This window comes from Orbicella faveolata, unplaced genomic scaffold, assembly GCF_042242905.1.
Source record: "Orbicella faveolata isolate gen_17 unplaced genomic scaffold, um_ofav_v1 contig_15, whole genome shotgun sequence".
NCBI classification, from domain to species: Eukaryota; Metazoa; Cnidaria; class Anthozoa; order Scleractinia; family Merulinidae; genus Orbicella; species Orbicella faveolata.
Genome location: NW_028301542.1, coordinates 6,392,501 through 6,410,000, shown reverse-complemented (window position 1 = coordinate 6,410,000; position 17,500 = coordinate 6,392,501). Strand labels below are relative to the sequence as shown.

Here is a 17,500-nt window from a genome sequence, read left to right as displayed (position 1 = left end):
ATGGTCAGGGCAAGAACTTCTATTACACTGTTCAATTTACCGAGTTAATTAGTACCATCTCACTTTTTAGGAAGATTTCCATATTAAGTGTAAATACCGCATTGGGGAATAACCTCTTATTAAGAAAATAGGGTCCATGTACCCCCAACCAAAAACAATGGCACAAATAAAATGAAATAGCCAATCAAAATCAAAGCAGAGCTTTATTTGCAGACAGGATTGCTATGCATAATCGTCTACTCGACATTTTGGACTATATAAGCATTTCACCAAACCGAACTAATTGGACAGACAACAAAATAAAACGAGGGAATCTACATTATAAACACAAGATGCATATCACTGCATCTGAGCTCGAGTATCAACAGCAAATCCCTTCTCAATGAAAGGTGACCGAATAAAAGAGTTTTATAAACCTGCGAGCCAGCGAGCCATGCGAGCCAAAGGGCGAGCCATGCGAGTCATGCGAGTCATGCGAGCCCTAGTAAAAATGTTAAGATTTTTTATTTGTTACATTTACATTCACATGAGAACAAGAACAAGAGCAACGGAACAAGATGAATAAGATCGCAATATTAAATTCTAAGGGAAGGGACAACCACATGCAGCAGTCAGCTAACCGACAAAGTTTTGGTAACTCTGATTCACTAAAGAGCGAACCTGTTAAAATTACGCGATTCACTCACCATTCTTGATGCCAATACACGGAGTTGCCCTGAAGTACTGTTCTCTTTTTTCTTGAATGATTTTCAACGTGGATATCAATGAATGACAGGTGCCAATGGATACCATTCACTTACCCATTCGAGTAGCGGTGGGGCGGTGGAGCCGTACGTTTCTCTCAGAAATTTTCTTTACTTTAGTCCTGAACCGTAATAAATTTTTGACGCATCGTTTTTATTTTTTGCGGATCCTGGGCGATTTGAATACACAAAATTTTCTCCAAACAACAAAAATATGAAACAAAGAAAAAAATTCATCACACTCAGGGTAGCCATTACTATGACGCAAGACTTGACACGATGTGCAGATGTTTAGAGCATTTTTCATATTTGCCGCACCAGCAATAGTTCTGGTAACCGAAGCGAGATTAGGATTTTCTTTTGGGAATATTTCAATTGTAGGCACTTTTGTAGCTAAATTTTTATTGAAAATTAATTTCCCAGGCCCGGAAAGAGAGAGTACCCTAGGGGCGAGGTTGTACCGTTTACAGTCGTCCCCAGGGTCATCTCCGCTTTCAAGATGGCGGGCGAGCGGTTTATAGCGATAGTTTAGTGATAGTCGGGCGCGAGATCTATGTTTCTTGACGAAAAGTCGACGACCTCCCAGACCAGTTGAAAAAAAAAAAATACTCGCATAAGTGGCTCGCATGACTCGCATGACTCGCATGACTCGCATGACTCGCATGGCTCACACCGTGGCTCGCATGGCTCGCTGGCTCGCAGATTTAGCAGACCCCGAATAAAAGAGACGATAAAGAAAATTCGTTTAAGCTTGCGGTGTTAAAGTTAAAAATTATTCACGCTTAAATTTGAATATTACTGAGAGTCTGTATTTTTGCCGACGGCTTAATTTAGCTTTGCAGTCATTTTATTGGCAGTAGCTTTACCAGTCTTCAACCAAATTAACCTCGGAATTCACAAAAGCATTTCGCCAAACCGAATAAATTGAACTAACAAAACGAGGAAATCTCCATACTTTGTAATCACAATATGCAAATATTCACATAGGAGCAAAATTAAATTTACCAAATCCTGTTCGCTTCGGCTTAAAATGGTTTGTAGACTTTCCTTGGTTTTCAACAACAGAAGAAGAAATTTTAGCAGTCTACGAAGCGGCAGTGCTAACTAACTCAGAGAAAACTTCAAACTCGCCCGGCCGTCTTTACAAGTACGGTTTTGGTTAAGCTTATTTTTAGACGTGAGGTTATAAGCTTAAGTTGACGACGAAAATCGACAGAAAACCTAATTTGTTTACAACTTACAGCAAGCCCCAAAGCGACCCACGTGTTCTTGTTTAGAGGCGAGCGAAATTAAAACGATGCAATTTTTAAAATCTCTTACAGCATGGCTTCAAATAAGGAAGACTTTTAATGGATTCCAATTGAAAATAAGCTTATATCGCCGAGGCAACTTGTTAATTTTCATAGCAAACGCAACAACAAAAGTCACTTACCGCAAGTTGGCAATTCAGTTCGGCCAGTGTAAATCTTCCAGGCAGAAACTTGCAGAAAAAGTTGTGAAGACTGAACTGAAGTTATATTTTCGATAGATCAACGAATCAACCACTTCTTTCCGCTACGTTTACTGTTTTGTAATTTCCCTAAAACACTCGGGTACGTTTGATTTCTCTTGTTCATCACCTGACCAAATCAGGTGACTTCTGAATTTTCTTGCACGGCTGCACAGCATCACGTTCGCGCGAATTTTGAACTTGGCCATGGGGAGTTCGGCAGTCTTCTGAATCAATTTGTCGGGTACTTTCGCCTCCTTTCTATAGCCCTCGTTAGCTTTGGTTCACGGCATTGTTCGGTATTATTTCACCTCGTTTCTCTAACCCTTGACTAGCTATAATTCACGGCATTGTTCAGTACTGTTTCGCCTCCTTCCCCAGCGCTGGCCCGCTCAGTCTTTTTCGCGATCTTCTTCGCTACTTCTTTGCCTGTTAATTCTTGCTTTCTGTTTTTTGCTTCAGTGCAACCCTGTCTTAAAAATACTAGATCAACCTCCGCTATCGTTTTTCTTAAACATCCCACCAAGAAAAATGGCATTCTCCTGCTACAAACCGAGGGTGCATGTCTCTGTCAACCTATTAGCTGGAGTATGGCCCATCTTGCGCGACTCCGTCGTCGTCGTCGTCGTCGTCGCTGTCGCGCGTACGCGCCCACGAGCAATACCGCTAGCCATGATAACCATGAGAAAATCAATTCGTGGGTTTCCTTTTCTTCCCTATATAGGTATGGGGCTCCGCTTGGCGGCCCGAAGGGCCGCCGGAGCTCCGCTATAAAACCTTAAACATTGAAATTGTAAACTGTTTTAGTAACTTAAATTTGCCAATACTGTCCCTAGCATTCAGTTGACTGCCAGTTGCATGGGTCAACAGGTATATCTAATGCTGTTACTTGAATTTTTGAAAGAAGGAATCACGATGATGGGAAAAAACACGATTCATAAGTTAAGAATGAATAAGACAGAGAAAATGACGTGCATGCAGAAGCTAAGACTGGATTTCTTTTTCATTATTATCTTATTCCTGAGAGAGTCCGAACCAAGTTACAACTTTGATATTTACTCGGCGGGTATATTTTGCAGGTTGCAGGTTGCAGGTTGAAATTTAATTATAACCGGAAAATCGCTTGCACCTTGAAGAAACGTACAGGTGGTAGACTTACCGTGACTGTTACATGACACTGTTTACAATCGCTCCGTGAGGTGGCTTCCACCTAAGTGTCAAACCGGCCGAAGCGATGGGAGGAGAGTATATTCCTATTATTTTAAGCCTGCAATGAATTATCGTTTTTGAAGAAACATCTGAAATGCCATCTGCAATATCTGCTGAATTTGGCTTTTTCCCTGTGAGTACCAAAATGAAAGCACACTGAGCTTGTGCTAGCATATTCCGTCCGTTAAAATCTTAAGACTTATATTATTTCATTTCTTTATTTACTTGCTTCATTTGTGATGGCAATCTTCTGTTGTTGAGGGAAGACCCGAGCCAAATCTGGAATCGATGGAAACATCTGTGGAGCGGCGATCCAGATGACTTTGAAGAGATTTCACTGGTCTCATGCGATCAGCGTGTCGATCGATAAGTACTTAAGCGGATCGATCATGTTTTCACTATGTGAAAGACGCGAACTACTTTATGTAAGGACCTCTGACGAGTACATAGGTTATAAATTATTTTTAATGCCAGCGATTTTCCAGTTATAATTAAATTTCAACCTGCAACCTACAACCTGCAAAATATACCTGCCGATATTTACTCCGCTTAAGCCATGGAGGTAGAGTCGAACTTCTCTAAAACGGACACCGAAGGGACAGAGCGAAGTGTCCGTATTAGAGAGGTGTCCGTATTGGAGAGGACACTATGATGACGTCACTTTTTAAGTGTCCACTGACAGTTTAGAGTGCTTAGTAACTAAAATCAGGCCCAAAAGTGAGTGTCTTGTGAATTTCTGAATCTAAATTGATTAACTTTATTGTACACTGTATTGTATTTGCATTTGTAAATGTAAGTTTTCAAAACTAACATTTTGACATGTTCTGATATTGGTATCAATTAGTGCCAATGTTTGTGTAACCACTGACAGGAAATGGTACATACCGCAAATTACCGACACCTGGTCCCCGGAGTGTCCGTGATGAAGAGGTTAAATTTGTATGAATTTGATCCTCAGGGCCGAGATTTAGTGTCCGTTGCCCGTTTTAGAGAAGGTCCGTGTTGTAGAAGTTTTTTTTTTTTTTTTTTTTTTGAGAGGAAATGTATGAGAATTTTGTCGATACATAGGTTCGACTGTAGTCTCCAATATTACGCAGCGATGCAAGTAACGGCTACGAAGGAGACAATCATGTAGGACAAACTGAACACCAGACTACCTTGCTCCAATTCACGGTCATGTCTCCTCATTATCATGCCGGTCTTCCTTGCTGTATTCAAACCTCGTTATATCAAATTGAAACTATCTTCTAAAATGCTTATCCTACGTAGCGGGCGAGAAGCGGAGAAGGCGGCAAGGGACAGCTAGGAAGGAGACAGAAGGACCTCTAAGAGAGCCTCCTTCCCGGCTTCTTCTTCGAGTTCTTGAGTCCCTTACCTCTTCCCCGTTTACGCCTGTAACGCGGGTTAAAAATGCTTTGAACAAACCAATCTGTTTTAAACTTAAATGTTCTGAGCATTCGAATGATTAAATGTTGTCAAAGATCGGAAAAAAAATCTTTACGTAGATAATTTCTTAATATACTGACAAAGTCCGTCCCTTTTAATTACTTGAAGTGTCCTTGTAACTTTGCCCTTATCAAAAAACTGTTTACCCAATCTTTTTTATACAGGTTGGTCGTAACTTTGAATAAATCATATCCCAGAACCAGCTTAAAAGCTATTGGCTCTTAGAAAAATTGGGGCAATATTGCCTTTGAAAACGTCTTCACTATTCTAACAGAAGAAGTTCTGATGTATCTGAGATCACAAGGCAGAATTCGAATTTGTGCAGTTTGCTTGGCTGCGCTTATTGGCCTAGCTATGGTGGGTGCTCTGGTTGTGTGGACAAACGAGCGTCTTTACATGGAGCAAAAGTACGCGTCGAGATTCAAAGCTGGTAAGAAAAGTTCCTTGTCTTTAGTAATTGCCAGTAAGCGCTTAATGGTGCGCTGTTGCACGTGGTTTTACAAAAAGAATGCCAACAGCCGCTGAGATGTTGAGAAAACTTTCCTTGTTCAAAATATTCCGACGCTCACCGGCCAACATCCTGACCTTGTCTTGCTAATTCAGTAGCGTAAGAAGGGGAGAAGATTGAGCCATGTTCTATTAACAATATTAGCCCTCGCTAGTACGTACAAGGGGAGCGGAATGAATAACACTACCCAATTGTTCTTCGAAATTTTGATAAGAGGATTTACTCCGTAATGCCGACACTTTAAATAGCTGTCTCTTAGCAAAATCATCTGACATTGCAGCTTCCATCAAATGATATATATTGTATTTTGCTGACTTTCTAAGAAAATCCAAGATGGCAGACTTACGGACGCCATATGACGTACGCGACTTAAAGTCATGACCAGCAAAAGTATTTAATATTTTATTCCAGAACTTCCATTAAAAGCAATTTTAATCCAATTTAAACAACACTTACATGCAGTGTAGTAACGCACGTTTGTTTAGTGGTTCTCACTAGTTCTGTTGTAAAGCACTTAGGAGGCAGTGAAGCACTCAAGAAGTGTGGAGGAACTCTCGACTTCTTCTTGTGTTTCCCCCTACACTTTGCTCGTGCTTAACCGCTTCCTGCGTGCTTTACAACAGAACAGAGTATTGCCGGCCGAAGCTTCTTTATTTGTTAAATATATATATATATATATATATATATATATATATATATATATATATTGTATTATACCTATATTTCTTTCAGGAGACGATTTCCCTGGTAAAACTTCCGTTTACGCCAGTACAGGCGGAAACCAAATGAACGAAGATAAACCTGGGACACAAGGAAATAAACAAAGCGCATTAAATGATAAAACAGCGATGAACGATAGCGCCATTTCCTCAGGTAATTGAGTGTTTTGTTATTTTCTCCTCTCCCAATATTCTTCTTTTCTTGTTCATGCCTTTTCTTTCAGTTAAGTAGCAGCTGAAGTACGATGCTACAGTAGTAGCGATCATTATTCTGACCACCTATTTTAAGTTGTTAGATGCATTATGCATGATTTGTTTTCAGTTCTGCAAAACTGGGTGTTACCGTGATCAAGATAATACTATTTGCTGCAGTAAAGCCTATATTAAGTTGAATTTTGATAAAGCTTAGACCTTTTATTAAGCGGAAGTTAATGCAGGTCACAAAATCAGCAAACACCCCCTGTTAAGTGGATACCAGGGAGGATGCTGTCTGTGTTTGCTTAACAGAGTATAACTCATTTTACTTGATCGCGTTCCGTATTCGCATGACCTGCGCATGTTGATTCCTTTATAGGGCGATAAGAAATGCTATTGCACCATTAAGGACAAACATTAATTTTATATCAGGCCATGAGATATTACCGGCATAATGCTTAGTTCCCTGCCCCCGAGTGGGGGATAGGGCCGACCGGCACAACATTATCAAGAATTGCTCGAAACTGCCCCGAATAATGTTATAGTTTTATGACTTACTTTTCTCCAAAAATTAACTTACACGTAAAATATAAATAGTTTTTAAAAAGATGTTGAACTGACATTTTTTACTTGGAAACATTCAGCTTGAGTTGAAAAATTTTTTGACACTATTTTAACAAATTTTCTCAGTGATGGCTTTCGTGCGTTTCAAATCGTTTATTCACAAAGGCAACAACTCATTATGACAATTGGAGTTGATATGCTGACCTCTCAGCCTCACACAGTTTTAGTAAGTTTATTTCCTAGTTTAAGCAAAAGCCCGCCATCAGTTGCTAAGAAGATGTCAAATTGTCAAAATTAATGAAGATAATTTTTAACAAGTAATAATAAGACGATCGTCGATTTTAAGAATTCATTAACAACCTTTGACTTACAGATAAAGTACACTCACAGACCAACCCGTACAAAGCTTATGGCCACGTCAAAACCATCTTGTATTTCCTTGGTTATCCACGCAGCCGTCACACTCTCCTTGGCTCTTTACTGGACGCTCACCCGCACATGGCTATAGCAGACGAGACAGCGGCTTTTACCAAATGGATATCAAATCCAAACAAATGGATGAAAAATTCAGTATACGCATATTATGATCTTATGTTCAAAGCTTCACAGCGTGTCGTCAGAGGAGGAAGAAGGTCTCGAGTGTTTAAACAGAGAGTTGTTAACGCAACCCGTAATTTTCTTTATTATGTACCAAACCAATGGCAAGGCAAGTTTAATCAGTACATTGAGGTAAGCCGAATGTGAGGCTCTTATTAAGCGCTGAAATCAAAGGACCCCATGTGGTATCTCGTACATTCACGCCCAATGTATCCTTCTGGCAGACGGATAAGCTTTTTATCAATATTAAAATATCAAATTTGATCTTATTCAAAACAAAACAAAACAGGCAAAGACTTGACTTACATTTTTCTATTAATAACACTGAAATTGATCGTGTCAATGAAGTTTTGTTTTTAGGAGTTATACTTGACGAGCACTTGTCTTGGCAATCTCAAATACAGAACGTAGCAAGAAAAATTTCAAAATCAGTGGGTATTATCTAAAAATCAAGTTTTTGCCTTAATAAGATCTCCTTATGAACTCTCTATTATAGTTTAGTTTATCACCTATTTACACTACTGATCGAGTCTCTGGGGCTCCACTTATCAATCAAATCTCAAACTTTTAATACTTCAGAAACGAGCTATTTGAACACTTTCGAGAATTACTTTTAATGACCCTATTTTTCTGCCTGAGGTTAAAAATCCTAAAATTTGAAAACCTTATCAAACTTCAAATAGGTGAAGTTATGTACCTTTACAAAAATCGCCTTCTTCCCGAAAGTTTCCATGACATGTTTTTATTTAACTATGACGTACATAAATACAATACTAGAACTAATATTTTTTTTCCCTTTACGCTACAGTAGGACTATTGTAAAGAACTTCCCTTTTCGTTTTCAAGGCCCAAACTTATTTAGTTCTCTCAGCAATGGAATTCAAAATGCCTCCAGTATTGCTGTTTTTACCTCTAAACTTAAGTCATCTTTCTTGATAAGTATTTTTACTTCTCTCAGTAGGCTTGCGTATGCTTCTTTCGCTACTTTTATTTCCTTTTTTCCCTTCCTTTGCCTTTGCGCATTCGCGCGTTTAGTTGTGCTTAACTACCTATTTCTCCCTCACCATTGCTGACGTCACTACGGGACCACGTGAGATTGCGCGAACAAGCTTGCCTTCAATGTGCGACTTTGTTTGCCAGGACAAGACGTTAGTAGAGTCAAGAGTATATTTGTCTTCTTTTATAGCGTTTTTAGGCGAGAGCAATCTCTTGGCGCTGTTCTATTTGGTTAGTACAGTTTTTGGGTACAATTACCTGAATTAACGCTGCTTGTACGGCTATTTGGAAGCTAACCGCTAATTTTTACGCTACTTCGCAATCGAAGCTGTGTAATGGCGGGAAAAGATTCTGAGGGCAGGTCGCCCGTTGACGAGTCCCTCAAACATGTGGAGGAATCTCCTGAACTCAACCGTAACCCTAAATCGAGGGAAAAGGACAAGCTATTAAAAATGAAGGCTGAAGTTTCTCGAGAGAAGAGGAAAACAGGTTCTCAACCCAGCTCTTCAAAGACAACGTCCATGGTGAAGAGCGACTTCATTGAAAGCATTAAAGCCTCATCAGCATCTCCCAGAGCATGGTTAAGGGCTTTCGACACATATCAAAGTCATTGTCTTCGGACATTGCAGAGGTTCTCTCGAACGCTGGCAATCCATCTAAGCGTTCACATGACGACCGCTTATCTACAAGTGACTCGGAGGACGACCAAATCCCTGCTCGAAAAGTCCCACGAGGCGCGAGAGCCACGGACAGCGAGTCCGTTGACCTCTCTATAGATTCGCTCTTTCCTAAGGGTAGCGAAACGAGCAAGGACAGTGAGAAATCCGAGAAAACTGTCGAAAGCGATTTTTTAGGGTCCATTGCCGCTGAATACGACCTTAATGAGGCACATTCCAGTGATGTGGACCCAAAACTTGCCAAGATAATAAATAAAACGATCCGGACAAAGTTGTCGGATGATAAGTTGAAAGAAAAACTTTCAAACTGCAGCAGACCTGGGAACTACGAAAATGTAACAGGGACTTAAGTCAACCCTGAAGTCTGGTCTAAAATTAAATCAGGCAAGAGGATTCGAGATCTGAAGCTCCAAAGGCTCCAAAATGTAATTCAGAAAGCAACGATCCCACTGATCAAACTTGCAGATCAGTGTATGAAACGTGAAATTTCAACCTTGAAATTGTCAGATGAAAGTGTTGCTCGAACCTTACTGGATGTTATTACCTTGTTGGGCCATGAAAATTGTGAGGTCATTCAGAGACGACGAGACATGATCAGACCTGATCTGAGCAATCAGTATCAGCAAATTTGTGCTGAACATGTTGGCTTTACTAATTTGTTGTTTGGAAATGACCTCCCAAAACAAATATAACACCAACTTAGTAAAAAAGAAGCTGAGACAATCAGTGCTGAGATTGAAAATTAGTCCTTAAAGGTGTTCTCTTAAAATCTTCACACGAGGAAGGTGAATTCCTATCCTCTGTCTTTTTGAGACCTAAAAAAAATAGAACTCATCGGATGATCCTCAACTTAAAAAAGTTGAATAAATTTGTGGCATACCATCATTTTAAGATGGAGTCATTAAAACATGTTATTAGCATGATCAGGCCAAACTGTTTCATGGCGTCTGATCTCAAAGATGCATATTATTCAGTACCTATCCACAAAGATCATCAAGAATATCTAAAATTTGAGTGGCAAGGGCAGCTCTACCAGTTCACTTGCTTACCTAATGGTTTAGCTTGTGCCCTTCGATTATTTACGAAGTTACTCAAACCTGCTTATAGCACACTCAGAAAACAGGGTTTTCAGTCAGTTGGCTATATTGACGATTCCTATTTACAGGGCATCACCAAGCCTGAATGTGAGAATAATGTTCAAGCCACCACTAAATTGTTTGATACTCTGGGCCTTTATGTTCACCCAGACTACTCAATCTTAGAGCCATCGCAGGTTCTAGAGTTTCTAGGTTTTGTCTTAAATTCTGTGACCATGACTGTCACTTTGCCTCATGCCAAGGCAGAAAATATCAAGCATGTTTGCAAAGATCTTTTGACCAGAACACAACCGACCATCAGGGAAGTGGCAGTTGTCATAGGCAAACTTGTGGCCAGTTGCCCTGGGGTTGCTATGGGACCCCTGTTCTATAGGCAGCTAGAAAATGACAAAACTGCAGCCCTTAAGTTTCATCATGGTAATTTTGATGAAAGCATGGTACTGTCACCTACTGCAGAGTTAGATCTACAGTGGTGGGTTGATGACATTGAAAATGTCTCTAAACCCATTTCACAAGGTAATCCGTCTTGCATTCTTTATACAGATGCATCCTTACAGGGATGTGGAGCTGTTTTTCAGGGACAATCATCAGGAGGCCGCTGGGTACCTGATGAAGTTCACAAGCATATTAATTGCCTTGGATTAAAAGCAGCTTACCTGGGATTACAGTCCTTCTGTACAACCTTGTCTCATACCCATGCGAGAATTTTTGTTGATAACACCACAGCAGTTTCTTACATCAATAATATGGGTCGCACTCATTCACTTGAATGTAATCACATTACTAGAACCATTTGGATGTGGTGCATTACACGGGATATTTGGCTATCTGCCGCACATTTGCCAGGAAAGTGTAATACTGCGGCTGATAAAGCCTCCAGAATTTTTCATGACCATACAGAATGGAAGCTTGATTCCAACATTTATGTGTCAATCACACAAGTCCTGGGGGCCCCATCTATTGGTCTATTTGCATCCAGGCTTAATTTTCAGACTAGGCCTTACATAGCTTGGCTTCCTGACCCTGGTGCATTTTCTATAGATGCTTTTTTTGTTGACTGGGGGGAACAGTATTTTTATGCTTTTCCTCCCTTTAATCTCATTGATAGGGTTCTGCAGAAGGTGGAAGCCGACCAAGCCTTCGGGATACTTATTGTGCCATAGTGGACAACACAGCCATGGTTTCCAGTTTTGATGCGCCTCTTTGTTCAGGAACCTTTCATTCTTCCTCAAGGAAAGAAAGTACTCTAGCTGCCATACAACCCCAATGCCATTCACCCACTCCACCACAAGTTGACTCTGATGGCTTTCAGAACAAGCCATTGACATTGTCATGTCATCATGGCGAGAATCAACAGAGAAACAGTACAGGACCTACCTTACGAGATGGTATAAGTTTTCGACTAAACGGTCTTGTGATCCCTTGCAACCAACTGTAACAGATGTTATTGAATTTTGGACTGAACTTTTTCATTCTGGCATTGGATATAGCTGCTTGAACACAGCTCGGAGTGCATTGTCAGCAGTCATTGTTTTTCCTGACAATACACCTGCTGGTAGCCATCCCTTAGTGGTAAGATTCATGAAAGGAGTATTTGAGAGGAGATCCTATTTACCAAAGTACAAAAGTATTTGGGACGTTAAGGTTGTGTTAGAAATTTCACGCAAATTTGAGCATGTTCGAAAATTATCTTTGAAGGAGCTCTCTTGGAAGCTCACCATACTGTTAATGTTATTGTCAGGTCAGCGAATTCAAACTATGTACCTGCTAGATATTAGGTACATGACCTTGACAGAGTCTAGTTGTTCATTTTCTATTTCTAAACCAGTGAAACAAACAAGACCTGGTACACATGTACACGACCTTGTTTTCCAGGCATATTTTAAGGGTCCTGGACTATGTATTGTAGAGTGTCTACAGGAGTATGTCATTCGTACAAAACCTCTTAGAGGTGAAGAAAGTCAACTCCTCATAAGTTATGTCAAGCCACACAAGGCAGTTTCAAAAGATACCATTGGAAGATGGGTCAAGTGTGTTTTAGCAAATGCTGGTATAGATACAAACCAGTTTGGAGCCCACAGCACTCGTTCAGCCTCAACTTCAGCTGCGAAGAGGTCTGGTTTGGACATGACAACTATCATGAAAGCTGCTAGATGGTCAAATGCGTCTACTTTTGCTCGGTTTTATAACAAACCCATTGAACATAGTCCTGATGCTAATTTTGGTCAGGCAGTCTTATCTAGTGTTTAACAGTAAAGTTTGTATACAACTGCTGAGGTGTCATATTGTACTTCGACACGCCTACTGTTTTTACATTATACTTGTTGATTTGATATTGTTGTCTCGTAATCACCTTGCTTTGAAATCTCACGTGGTTCCGTAGTGACGTCAGCAATGGTGAGGGAGAATCAAAAATTAAACGAGCTTACCTGTAGGTGAAGTTTGATTGTGATTCTCCTGAGCCATTACGTAGGAACGAAGGGATCACGTGCCCACCCATTTAGGTGTTGACTGAGCCATTGGCTCATTATCCCTGCCCCCTTTTTGGGTCGGTGTTTACTCGACAATGTTAAAATTTGAAGGCAAGCTTGCTCGCGCAATCTCACGTTATCCCTTCGTTCCTTCCCAATGACTCAGGAGAATCACAATCAAACTTCACTTACAGGTAAGCTCGTTTAATTTTTGATTATCCTATACATTATGATCGTTTTTGTGCCGATGACAGCATTTTTATTCTCTTTTTAAGAATTAAGTATTTAAGATAGTCCTTTACATAAGCCTTATTGGCTTCTCTGGACTTCCTTGCCTATAATATGCATTGATGTATTGTCTCATATATATATATATATATATATATATATATATATATATATATATATATATATACAAACAAACAAAAACAAATACGAAGAATTCCAACTAAATTTCTTATTGTGGAATTAAATTCTCCAAATTAATTCTTTGTAGTAGAAAAATGTCATGTGGTAGGAAATTTAGCTTGGAAACGTCTATCAACAGATCATTGGAGACAAGACAGGTGCGACTGCAGCGTTGACGATGAAAAGAAGCATTAAAGCGGTAGACGCTGTTCACCTTTTAGAGAAAACTGCGGGCGCTAAGGTGCGGATTATTCATGTTGTGAGAAATCCATTTGACAACATTGCAACCATGGTCCTACGGAACAAAAAGCTCCGCGCACGGTACGGAGAACATAAAGTAAAGGTATGATAACAAATAGTAATATGCACATTATATGTATGCCGCGCGATTGCTTTAGGCCGGTAATAGGGCATGATAACGGTTACGATGCATTAATTGTTACAAATATACAAGAAAAAAAGACTAGATTGTTTTATCCAAAGAGGAAAGCTGTAATTTCAGGGAAAGGTGCCCTCTTTGCTGCATTTTACTTCTGCTCTGTAAAACCATTTTTTTTAAGAACGGCGAACGATAAACGTTCGATGATCCATCAAAAAGAAGTGTTTGGCCGGTAATTGACTATGCTTCACAGTGATTCTGAACTGAGGCCGGTGTAAAAATATTCAACGTACGGATGGCTTAAAAATTTCAGAACTATTTACTTTATTTTGCTGGCTTGGACAGTATTTTAGACACCTGAATTACTGTATATACCGTGATGTCTACTTCATTTTTGAAAGCAAATAAAACCAAGTACCACAGATGGTTTTCCAGTTGTTGCTTAAAGAGGGCGGTTTCACTAGAGGGGGGTCATGATTTTAAAATCACCGTAATTCTTGAAGTTAGTACGAAAATGTTTTTCTGACCAAGCAATTTACCCATTTCTACTGATAGACTTAATTTTCAGCGACTCAACCCTACTTACCCGACAGGCATCTTGGTCCTTCCAAAACAACGAAACGGCGGCCATGTTGGTGCACAAAATCAATCAAGTTGGAGTTGAACTCTTCTCTTATGTAAACAATTTCTTTCGTTCTAATAAATTTGCATGGCTGCTGCCCACGTGAGTGAGGACTCTCTTTTTATGTTACTTCAGTCTTAAAACATTGAAGAAATACACTATTTACTGATTTGCGTCGGCAGGTAAACGCTCCTGATGTACTTGAAATAGAAACACAAAATTACTTTGATATGGCCGAGGGATGTAACAAGGCCAAGGAAGCTTTTCCAGGCAGCGTCATTGATGTACCCAGCATGGAGATAGTCAAGAACCCTGTGGAAACCCTGAGAAGAATCTGTCAGTTCTTGGAAATCACGTGCACAGAGCAATATCTCCAGGACTGCGCAGCCACCGTGGACCCGGTCCCCTCCATAACACGTAATTTTATGGAATGGACCGCTGAACAAAAGAACACTGTGTACGACATGATGAAAAAGTACCCCTTTTTCGAAGGGTATTCTTTTGATAAGTAATTGCATTTTGTGTTCTGTTTTCAAGTGCCACTAACCCCAAAAACGTTTGTTCGCTAATATAAATTTTATTTTTCTCCTAATCACCACTGCGAAAAAATTATCGTTGTAGCTATTTTCTTTAATTTTTTATGAATTTTCAAAGTTTGTAAAAGTGCCGTTTTCCATGTTCACAACCGAGGAATAGCGGAGAATGGGACGACTTGGCTTCTGACGTCATTTCGGGAATAACAATATTTTGGGTGCTTTCCGTTCGACCAAAAATTCCGGTATGAATTTCCAGAAAGTTTCTAGGGCGAATGGAACAGACTTTTCTGGTAGCTGCACCAGAGTGGAAAGCGCCCTCACACTTTTGTTCGCGTCAAATCTTTCAAAGAGTTCGAGGTTTAAATAGCAAATATAGAAGCATACAGAGCACTGACACGTCGACACAGTGACTTTTTATAAGCCCATGACGGCAGGGACCTTATACAAACCACAACGCAGCGAAAACGTCGCAAAACAAAGGGTAAACTAAACGCATCGCGTTTTTTGTACTTGAAATAAAGACTTTTCTAAACGAATAGTAAACGAAACCTACGTCCTACAACGAGGCGATTAAGATTGTTAAGGCTTGGAACTGGTGAACTAGCTGTGTATTTCTGGATTAAAAAAAAAAAAAAAAAAAAACGCACGCCGGAGGTCGTAATCCGGCCGTGTTTCTCATTGGCCATTCCGAATACAGAATTGTTTTGTTCTTCGAGATTCGTCTTTGAGGAACGAAATAGATCTAAATTACAAACTTAGAATGGATCATCCATTTAAAAATACATGAGGAAAGTGAAACGAACGATTCGACTCTATGGCTACCGACGGAGATTGTCGCCCTGAAAGTCAGACAACCGAAATGCAAACTAATAAGTCGAGAACTCCCAGGTTATTAGCGTACGTAAAATGGATATTTCAGTGAAGTAGAAATGTATTTAATTAACTGATACTATAATGAACCTCTTTTCAAGATCTTGTCGAAAGATTTTCCATGATTTACTAGTGTGAAATACGCAAATTTCTGTAGCTTGTGTCTGTACAAAGTAGTTGACTATTTTCAGTCACTGATCTAGAGAAGTAGGCAGGAGTGGACTACGACTGCATCGCATTTTAACTTGTATCTCGGAGGAAATTTTTGAATCTAAAAATGATTTGACTCTCAGAAATCTCTACGTTCCGTAAAGTTAAATTACCAACTCTTCGTGCTCATTGACATCTTTATAACTCTTTAAAAGCTGTAAGTTAACTCTTCAGCCATTATTTGTACCTTTATAACCCAAATAGACCGGCAAATTGTCGATCCTGATCCTGGCCTAAATTACTCGGCGAACCCGCACTTCGAAAAGGAAAAAAAAATTATATATCGCAGCGGTCCAAATTGTAGCTAGACTCCGAATTGTAATACTAGATGATACAGTTCTTTCACTTAAAAATTTTGCCCAGTTTTGATAAAATATGAATCCCAAGTAACCCAAAAATGTTTTCATAGCCCTCGAAGCTCAGTCAAAAGTCTCTTGAGTGTTTTAGCCCGGTTCCCGAAGGGACGTCACTAGTAACCCGACCCAAATCCCACTTTGCGCGGTGGTGAACATAGAAATTACATGTTCAAACGCCTGTAGAAACGTAGGGATTTTATCAATCGGGTTTCTTCGCTGAAGTCATCAGGGAGACTAATAGATTTTATTAAAGGAAAAAACAATTGAGGTTAGTGGCACTTTAAGTCGTCATAACTGATACACCAGAACAGGAATGTAGCGTAATGGTTTTCATTCATTTTAGAAAATGGTGAGAATAATAAGGTGATCTAAAGTTTTTTTTTTTGTTTTTTTATTAATTTTTGGCTTGAGCAGCAAATGCACAGCGCAAATGGTCGCCTTAGTAAGACTTGAAGGGCCTAGAGTAACTTAGCTTACTTGTAGTTTCATGTTAATATTGTATTAGTTTTTTTTCCTCTTTTTGTTTTTCCCAACATTACTAGTGCTGTTTAAATAAAGTGTGTAATACCTTTTTTCTGTTTAGAATGGAGAGTTTTTCGAAGGTTTTCAAATGCTTGAAAATTAATTTTGCTTCCTGGATAGGACTAAGCATCCTTTCAAAACTGGCTACCATACTTTGCAACAGTGATGGTTCGTGTTCTTCTATGCGTCCGTCCTTTGTAAAGACGCTGAATATATAAGCTCACTCAAAAGTTCCTGCAACTCGGCAGGAGGAATTTCTGCTAGCTCACTTCGTGTTTCTCCTTTTTTTGAAGAAATGCTGCCAAAATAGCAATTTGTACTTTTGTTTTCTTTATAGTGCTTTAGTTTTCTTGCTCTGCAATAAACCAGTCAATGGAGCCCTTGAAAGACAAAAGACACAAATCTTGAACTTATCTCCGCCGTGTCTTATCTTTTATGTTATTGTTCTTCGTTTTTCGACATAATCCTCTACTGAAATCTATTTCCACGCGTGTTTTTAAATTAAGTCAACATTTTAAACGGCCCCGAGAGCAGATTTGTATGATTTTGCGTTTTAAAAGCGAAATGATGCTAGTAAAGATCACCTTATTACGGTTCACATGTCAAAAACTATAATGTTTTTAACTCTGTCGAAACAAAGAAAGTACTTTCCATGTTTTGAACATTGTAACTTTAGCACATTGCTTATTTTCAAAATTCATGGGGAGTTAGAATTCCAGTCAGTTAGCTCAAGGACGGAAACACTGTAAATAAAACGGCTATCTGCAGCGAGATTTTTTTTTTTTTCGTTGATTTGCTCAAATAGCCACTGCACATTAAGGAACATTGTTTTCGATGAACTGGAAGCTTTAAACAACTGACTTAGCTTGAATTTAAGTCGCTTTCC

At 39.5% G+C, this 17,500-nt stretch overlaps 2 protein-coding genes, 1 long non-coding RNA gene and 1 pseudogene across 4 annotated transcripts in view; 3 read left to right on the top strand and 1 right to left on the bottom strand.

Moving 5' to 3' along the window:
* The window catches only part of LOC149113270 (uncharacterized), a 15,102-nt gene extending 12,564 nt beyond the window's left edge, over positions 1 to 2,538 (bottom strand). For both annotated transcript variants that reach the window (XR_016206748.1, XR_016206749.1), the window contains exon 1: positions 2,176 to 2,538. This is a non-coding gene — a long non-coding RNA (uncharacterized LOC149113270). The remainder of the gene's footprint in view (positions 1 to 2,175) is intronic.
* LOC110055516 (uncharacterized) overlaps positions 1 to 17,387 on the top strand; it is a 32,372-nt gene extending 14,985 nt beyond the window's left edge. The window contains exons 2-6 of the mRNA XM_089288179.1: positions 5,052 to 5,317; positions 6,128 to 6,268; positions 7,247 to 7,602; positions 13,259 to 13,462; positions 14,303 to 17,387. Coding sequence (XP_089144305.1) covers positions 5,173 to 5,317; positions 6,128 to 6,268; positions 7,247 to 7,602; positions 13,259 to 13,462; positions 14,303 to 14,632 — 1,176 coding nt within the window. The 5' untranslated portion in view covers positions 5,052 to 5,172 and the 3' untranslated portion in view covers positions 14,633 to 17,387. The remainder of the gene's footprint in view (positions 1 to 5,051; positions 5,318 to 6,127; positions 6,269 to 7,246; positions 7,603 to 13,258; positions 13,463 to 14,302) is intronic.
* On the top strand, positions 9,044 to 9,835 carry LOC149113269 (uncharacterized; annotated as a pseudogene).
* Positions 9,982 to 12,573, top strand: LOC110055533 (uncharacterized). The gene has a single exon (XM_020761926.2). It carries the CDS (start codon positions 9,982 to 9,984, stop codon positions 11,401 to 11,403), a length of 1,422 nt encoding a protein of 473 aa, XP_020617585.2. The 3' UTR covers positions 11,404 to 12,573.
* Positions 17,388 to 17,500: the final 113 nt, after the last annotated feature.

Coding starts and splice junctions, on each gene's coding strand:
- LOC110055533 (XM_020761926.2), top strand. CDS start 9,982: ATGATCCTCAACTTAAAAAAGTTGAATAAATTTGTGGCATACCATCAT.